The sequence below is a fragment of the Entamoeba dispar genome, genomic scaffold (assembly GCF_000209125.1).
Source record: "Entamoeba dispar SAW760 scf_1105229462615 genomic scaffold, whole genome shotgun sequence".
NCBI classification, from domain to species: Eukaryota; Evosea; order Mastigamoebida; family Endamoebidae; genus Entamoeba; species Entamoeba dispar.
Genome location: NW_001855281.1, coordinates 2,918 through 10,330, shown reverse-complemented (window position 1 = coordinate 10,330; position 7,413 = coordinate 2,918). Strand labels below are relative to the sequence as shown.

Below are 7,413 nucleotides of genomic sequence, written 5' to 3'. Positions count from 1 at the left end.
GTTGATTGACTCTCCATTCCACCTCCTTGGAACCTTGTTGCTTTTGTATTTAATTTTGGTCTTGCATCATATACAAAGAATGTTTTTTTTCCACATAATTCCATCATAGCTTGAAGAATAGATACATCAGATTCACATTTGATTTGTCCAAAAGTTCCTGGAAGAGGTTGAGCACTTCTAGAAAGACATTGGTTCATTGGACCTACCCATGATATCACTGGAAATCTTCCTTTAGCTCGATAATTAACAAGTGAATTTAAATCATATTTTCCATTAGGAAGAATAATTTTAGAAGGATATGTCTCACATCTAAAAGTTAAATATAAGTTATTTCTATTTTGTATTTTAGAAAGATTAACTGCAACCATAAAATTTGGATTACCAATTACTCCCATTCTTTTAAAATCATTTAATATATCATAGGATGATGAAAAATGTTTACTAACAATAATATCAGGAGTTCTAAAAACAAATATTTCTTTTTTATCTCTTGGAAATAATAATTTATTTTCTGAATAAATATGAAGTAATCTTGGGGTTAATATAGTGTTCACTTCATAAATTATTAATCTAAAGTCTTTTAATAAGAAAGAAAAGATATCTAAATTCTCATTAATTGTACATATAACACAGTTACATACGGAACAATGAGGAATTTTAATAAATGAGTTATTATTCCAAATTAATGTTTGATAATTTGTAATAAAGAGATTATGTTCAATATATAACATTTGTTCATTAGGAAGAAGTGATGTAATCACTTTATATGTTTTAGGATGTTTAAGTCTAGAAAGGAGAAAAGGGAAATTCTTAGTTTTAATAATACCTATTTTAGTAATTTCACTTTCAACTAATACAGTGTCATAAATCGTTAAATAACTAATATTACCATTAATATGAATAAATACACAACAATCTTGATCTGGACATAATTCTGTTATTATATCTTTAATTGTTAATGTTGAAGTAAGTAAAATATTAAATGTATTAATTACTGGACAACTAACATATTTAGGTGTTTCATTTAACAGATAAACATTTACTTGAATCAGTGATTTTAATGATATTTCATTAAATGAAATTCTTCCAGCCATAAGAAAAACATCTTTTGATGGTTGAGTAATATCTATACAAAGAACATTGTCTGTTTCAATATATTCACTTACTTTATCACATTCTTTCATTTCAGTTAATTGATACAGTCCTTTTCTTTTATATAATTTTAAGTTTTGATCATTAATTTCCCCTAATTTAAAAATGAATGATTTTAATTCACTACAACTCCAATTTTTATCAATCATTGTTTCAAATGTTTGTGTGTTTTGAATCATTACACAACATAAAACTCCATGATTTTCATTTGAATTATTTATAATATAATCTACTTCTATTTCATCAACAATTTCTGAGCTTGAATGACTTTCTATATTATAATCTGTGAATTTCATAATTCTTTCAAATTTAAGAACTGTTTTCTCATTTAACATTCCCCAAATTAAACTACTTCCACGAAGAATTTTTACTCTTTTCTTTTGGTCAATAATTTTAAGTCCGTATTGCATCCAATTACGAGATGTAATAACATCTTTAATAACACCCATATGAACAAGTAATTGAAAATAAAAATGAACTAAATCAGATACCCTTGTGACATGATTATAAATAATATTTGTTGAAAATGATTGGTATTGAATTATAAGAGATTTACATTCATTTTTAATAAAGAACACTTGACTATTCTTTCTATTATTATCAACCCAACCGATAACATCTATGATTCCTTCTTGTGGAATTTCATGTTCATCATTGAGTTCAACACATTCATTATCTCCATTTTCTAATCTTAATGTTTCATAGTATTTAACTTCTAAAGAACTAAAATAATTTTGTAAAGTATAAATAAATTGTTTGGTTTTTTTATGATAACTATATGCTGTCTGACATAATTTAACAAAAGGAATTTGGTGGTCTAATGCGTTGACCATATGGGGTGTTGCTCTTAATCCTTTACGATTATTCTTTGAAGTAGCAAACATATTTAATACCCAAACAGTCTTTTTAAGTTCAGAATCAAATTCATTGAAAAAGGAAATAGTTATTTAATAATATTTTTATTATTTAATTATTTTATTTCTTAACTAATTTTATGTTTTTGAATTTGTGTTATTAAGGAACTAAGAAAAAAAAAGAAAACAACAAATGAACTTATTTAGAAAGAAACCCCTAATTCCTCATAACTCAACAAATAATTATATTATATTACCTGCACCAAAAAGACATTTTGAAGGAAGTAATTTTAATTACTCTAATAAAAGAAAAACATTACCTATTGAAGTTATTGTGAGATATTTAAAAACAGTTCAAGATGCTATTAATCTTAAGATGGTATCAAAAAATTGTTTAACTTCATTTTCTTATGTAAAAAAGAATCCATTTTATAGTGGACCATTTGATTCATTAATACAAAAAGAAGAAATTATTAATAAAGAAATCTCTCTTTTTCCAAATATTGAAACACTAAGATGTGATATTGAGACTATAAAAATATTAGACCTTAATTTATTAAAAAAATTATCAACAATTGAATTAGTTGGAAAATTAATTTATGCTCCATTAAATATTATTCATAAAATTCAACAACGAATTTGTGAATTTGGATTTTATATTGATGAAAATTTAACATTTGATTTAGAATCAATGAATTTTCTTCAAAGACTTCATGTTGATATTAATAATAATAGTGAAATGATTTATTTCAGTAAATTTATGAATAATATTATTCAAACAATACAACATCTACCTTATTTTAAAAAATTATTTATTGAATGTAATGGTGATGATTTGTTAAGATTACAAGAAGTGTTACAAAAATTTCATTCAACAAGAATTAATTGTGTTTTATTAATTCATAATTTAAAAGAAACACATTTAACAAATGTATTAGAATTATTAAATAAAAAAAATATAACATTAGGTGTTTTTGAGAATGAACTTACTTCATCATTATCTTATTATGATTTTAAGTTATTGTTTCTTGATCATTATACCCTTTCATTACCAGATAGTCTTCTATTTTCAAATCAACTTCAAAAAATTTCTTTATCTCATTTTCTACCTCATTTAGATATTTTTGGTTATAAAATTGAAGTAACTCCAATTCATTCTCTTATTGATTTAAAAAATATTGTTTGTCTTCAAGAATTTAGATTAGTTAATTCTATGTTCTCTAAACCAATTTCTTTATTATTTCCAACTTCTTTAACTCGACTTGAAATTACAACATCTTTTAATTTTTCTCTTCCAAATTTATTAGAAATTCCTTTAAAAGAATTTTGTGTATCTTCATGTAATTCAATCAAAGAATTTTATATTCCACCTTCAGCTAAACTTGTTGAAGTAAGTCATTGTGATTCTGTATGTTCTTTTCCAAATCTTCATGAAGTACCATTAGAATCATTATTATGTATTGAATGTAATAAAGTATCAACATTAACAATAGGAACAACATTAAAATCATTATCACTGTATTGGTGTTCAAATATTTCTTCTTTAAATTTAAAAAGTGGATTAGAACAATTAGATATTTTTTATAATAAAAAACTTAAAAATATTGATCTTCCAATAACATTAACTTCTTTTCATATTAATTTTTGTGAACAATTAACTAAATTAAATCATTTTGAAGCATTAGAACCTATTGCTCCAATAGAACTTAAATATAAATTTAAAAATAAAAAATAAATGAATTCAATTTACATCGTATTATCAATGTTTATTTAAAGATTTTTTAAATTGATCAAACATTTGGTTTACTTTAGAATTAAATAACTTTTTCTCTTCTTCATTTTCAAGTGAAATAATTTGCATTTTATTTTTTTTAATATCAAAAAAGAAAATATCATTTGGAAGTAATTCTTTTTCCCATTCCCCAGTTTTTTTTGCAGTTAATGTATTTATTGGATAAAATTCAAAAAATTCTTCTTCACAATACCTTTTTAGTATTCCTTCATTAAATAAAAGTAATTCTGTTTTTTTTGATTTAATTCCAGTGTTTTTAATTCCATAAAAAATTCCAATAAAATGATCAGCACAAGTAAAACTATTTTTAATTGTATTAATCATTTGAAGAGAAATATTTGACTTATAACTTATTTCAAAATACTCATATTTTTTTAAATAAAAGATTCTTGTTTTTGAAATAAATTGATTAATTGAGGTATTCATATTTTTGAATAAATTAATTGTACTTATTAAAATATCTTTTTCTTTTCCTTCTTGATGAATTTCTTTTAATATACTTTCAAATAATAATTCATATCTACAAATACGTTGTGTTGCTGAAAAGAATAAATCAGTAATTTCTTTAATATTTTGATCAATACAATTATTTAATTGTTCTTGTATAATTTTATAAAGATGTTTATTTGATTTAATAAATTCGATAATTGTATTTCCTAATGATGTATAATGTGCAACAAATTCTTTAAATTTATCTTTAAAAGGTTTATCAAAAATATAAGAGTTATATATTGCAATTATAAGAAATACATTATTTAATTCACTTTTTTTATTGGACTTATTTTTTAAAAGATTATAATAAATAGGTTCTAACTCTAAACACATTTGACTAATTTCATTTACAAGATTATCTAATGGTTCAAATAATAACTGCTCTTGATATTCTAATAATGGTATTTCATTTTTTATTATTCTTTCAATTTCTTGAAATATTTGTAATTTAACACAAAACATAAATTCAGTAAATACTAATTCAGCTGTATGCATCATTAATTCATCTCCAATAACTCTTTCTCCTTTTAAATTCTTTGGGATAAATCGAATTTTATCTTCTTGATTTTCTGTTGTAAAATAGCTTTGATATTTCTTTAAGAAATCAGTTGGAAGAATTGGTTTTACTTCATATTTTAATTCCTTTAATGGTTCTTGATTTACTTTTTCATGAACTTTATTTTCATGTGTTTGTAGTACATGTGCTTGTTCTGTTTTTTCTTTTTGACCAATTAACATAGATACTCTAGGAGACATATCTTTTGAATCTGTATGTGATTCAGATAATGAAACTTCAGGATTAGTTGGGTTTATGTCAAACACTGTTGCATTAATCTTTTGACTTGTAGGAGTTGTTGTTTTTTTAAAGAAATTAAGAGAGGTTGATGTTTCTCTTTTTCTTTCATCAAGTGAACTAAACATTTCATTTCTAGAACCAACAGATGCTCTGTGATGAGCCTTATGCTTTTCCAAATCTACAGAATGTTTAGTTTTACTTTGAGGTGAAATTAAAAGTGGGGATGGAGAATTAATTTCTTTTGGTGGAAGAGGTAATTCTTTTACTTGATTAATTTTACAACTTCTTTTATCTCCTTCTTTTTGAGAGGGTTTTGGAGGTAATGCTTTAACAGGAACAACTCTAGATGATGGTGTTAATGGAGCAGAGGCAATCAACTCATTTTCTTCTTGTTGGTGAAAAGATTTTTTTTGTGGAATGGGTAAAGGTTTTAAAGGAACAATATTATTGTGATGCATCTTAATAATTTCAATTTGTTTTTAGTCTTTTTAACAGTTTTTTAAATGTTTTGATTTTTCTTTTAAAATTAATATTTTGTTTTATTTTTTTTTTTTGAAACTGTCTCATTAAAATAACAATCAAATTAATCTATATTAATGCTTGAGAAAGTGGGTTGGAAACTACACATTGCCAGTCAAGTTGATTATCTTTTTCTTCATTTAATCCTCCAATAACCATACTACAAAAAAATAAGATTTCTTTCTTTTTAACTATTTTAATTTAATAACAAACATTTCATCACCACGAAGAATTAATAATCCACACGATATATTTGAAACTCCTTCTTTAGAGAATGTACGTTCTACTGAATTTTTTAATACAATATTCATAGGATTGTCATATCCAGTTAAAATACCAATATACACTTTACCTAAAGTAGTTATTACTTCTACTTTTTTGTTGATGTACTCTTTAACAAGTGACATAAAATGATATTTTAAAGATTGTTTCTTTTTTAAAACTTCTAACTTAGTCATTTAAAAAATTCAATTACGTCTACAACATCCTTTACATGTTGCTGATAAACATGTTTGAGCATAAGGGATATAAGAAGCAATGTACCATATACAAGAACATATTTCAATGATTACACTGACAATTGTTAATAGTGTAGAACCAATCTAATTGATATCAATATTGGTATTTAGTTAAAAAAAACATAGTATTAATAGAAGAACAAACATAAAGACCACTAAATAAAGTGATACCAATTGAAGCAAAATAAATAATAAAAGCAATTAGTTTTGAAGGATCATTTAACAAAGATTGATACTGGGATTTAATACTTCTTAAAAATGAAGTTCCAATAAAAATTAATATATTTCCAAAAGTGAATGTCATAGCAAAACGAGTAGGTAAGAAAAAGAATGAAAGTGACTAACTTGTAAATAATTACTTCACAAATGATAATATGAGTTATCTGTTATTAACAAACCATAAAAATACATAACATTCCAAATCCACAAAATCCTAAACAAAATAACATTCTTTGACTCCACGTTAACTTCAAACATGAAAAGGTTCCTTTATCTTCATCTTCAAATAACTTATCAAACCACCCAACTGATTGTGGATCTGGTTCTTGATTTATAAAAAATGAAGTAGCACCACTAATAAGAGGACTTTTATCTGTAAACATATTAAAATAAAATATATTATATTTTTTAGTTCCATTTTAATATTTTTAAATTAATTTGTTTCTATTTCTTAACTTAAAACATTTTATTTTGTATAAAAATGAAGAAAATAACTAAATTATATCAACCAGTATAATAGTTAATTACATTTATTCTTCAATAATTATATTATTATCTTTTATTTAATAAGTCTTTCTTTGTTATATCATTTTACTATTTTTCATAAAGAGTATAAACAAGACATTGTTAATTTTCATATGTTATTGACAAAATTTATAGAAAACATAAAATGATTCAATCATAAATTTCAAGTATATTTAATTCATTTTCAGTTTACTATTTTCAATCATTCAGTGTAAATATATTAACAAATAATTTGTTTTTACCAAAGATTTCCTCCAGACAAATTCATATATTATTACAATTTTTTTTAATGAAATACCTTTCATCATTTTTTTAAATTAATTAGTTGATTAGTAACTTGTTGTAATTACAAATAATTGATATTAATTCATCTCTTATTCTCTATCTATATATAGAAAGAAAAGGTTTATAATATTATTAAAATCACAACAATATTTCTTCTAATTATAAGAAATCTTGAATTCTCCATGAAAATGAAAAAATAAGGAATACCTTAATTAAAGAAGTTGATAACTCTAATCAATTATTAACAACTAATATTTTTTA

General features: G+C 23.3%; 5 protein-coding genes across 5 annotated transcripts in view, besides 8 other annotated features; 1 reads left to right on the top strand and 4 right to left on the bottom strand.

Moving 5' to 3' along the window:
* Nucleotides 1-2,036, bottom strand: part of EDI_208090 (uncharacterized protein) — a gene marked incomplete at both ends in the record, with an annotated part of 2,543 nt that extends 507 nt beyond the window's left edge. The window contains one exon of the mRNA XM_001739961.1: nucleotides 11-2,036. Within this exon, the coding sequence (XP_001740013.1) occupies nucleotides 11-2,036 (2,026 nt within the window). The remainder of the gene's footprint in view (nucleotides 1-10) is intronic.
* A 59-nt stretch (nucleotides 2,037-2,095) lies between these two features.
* Nucleotides 2,096-2,148: a sequence feature (AT_rich).
* A 51-nt stretch (nucleotides 2,149-2,199) lies between these two features.
* On the top strand, nucleotides 2,200-3,741 carry EDI_208080 (uncharacterized protein; the record flags this gene model as incomplete). The annotated part of the gene is made up of 1 exon (XM_001739960.1): nucleotides 2,200-3,741. One exon carries the CDS (start codon nucleotides 2,200-2,202, stop codon nucleotides 3,739-3,741), a length of 1,542 nt encoding a protein of 513 aa, XP_001740012.1.
* Nucleotides 2,555-2,575: a sequence feature (AT_rich).
* Nucleotides 2,802-2,823: a sequence feature (AT_rich).
* Nucleotides 2,945-2,968: a sequence feature (AT_rich).
* Nucleotides 3,581-3,612: a sequence feature (AT_rich).
* Nucleotides 3,713-3,743: a sequence feature (AT_rich).
* Nucleotides 3,744-3,765: 22 nt separating this feature from the next.
* Nucleotides 3,766-5,544, bottom strand: EDI_208070 (uncharacterized protein; the record flags this gene model as incomplete). The annotated part of the gene is made up of 1 exon (XM_001739959.1): nucleotides 3,766-5,544. One exon carries the CDS (start codon nucleotides 5,542-5,544, stop codon nucleotides 3,766-3,768), a length of 1,779 nt encoding a protein of 592 aa, XP_001740011.1.
* Nucleotides 5,545-5,581: 37 nt separating this feature from the next.
* Nucleotides 5,582-5,640: a sequence feature (AT_rich).
* Nucleotides 5,641-5,674: 34 nt separating this feature from the next.
* Nucleotides 5,675-6,012, bottom strand: EDI_208060 (lsm1, putative; the record flags this gene model as incomplete). The annotated part of the gene is made up of 2 exons (XM_001739958.1): nucleotides 5,675-5,765; nucleotides 5,819-6,012. The coding sequence occupies 2 exons, from the start codon at nucleotides 6,010-6,012 to the stop codon at nucleotides 5,675-5,677; spliced, it is 285 nt and encodes a 94-aa protein (XP_001740010.1).
* Nucleotides 6,013-6,072: 60 nt separating this feature from the next.
* On the bottom strand, nucleotides 6,073-6,725 carry EDI_208050 (vesicle transport protein SFT2B, putative; the record flags this gene model as incomplete). Its single annotated transcript, XM_001739957.1, has 3 exons — nucleotides 6,073-6,207; nucleotides 6,269-6,463; nucleotides 6,522-6,725. 3 exons carry the CDS (start codon nucleotides 6,723-6,725, stop codon nucleotides 6,073-6,075), a joined length of 534 nt encoding a protein of 177 aa, XP_001740009.1.
* Nucleotides 6,724-6,912: a sequence feature (AT_rich).
* Nucleotides 6,913-7,413: the final 501 nt, after the last annotated feature.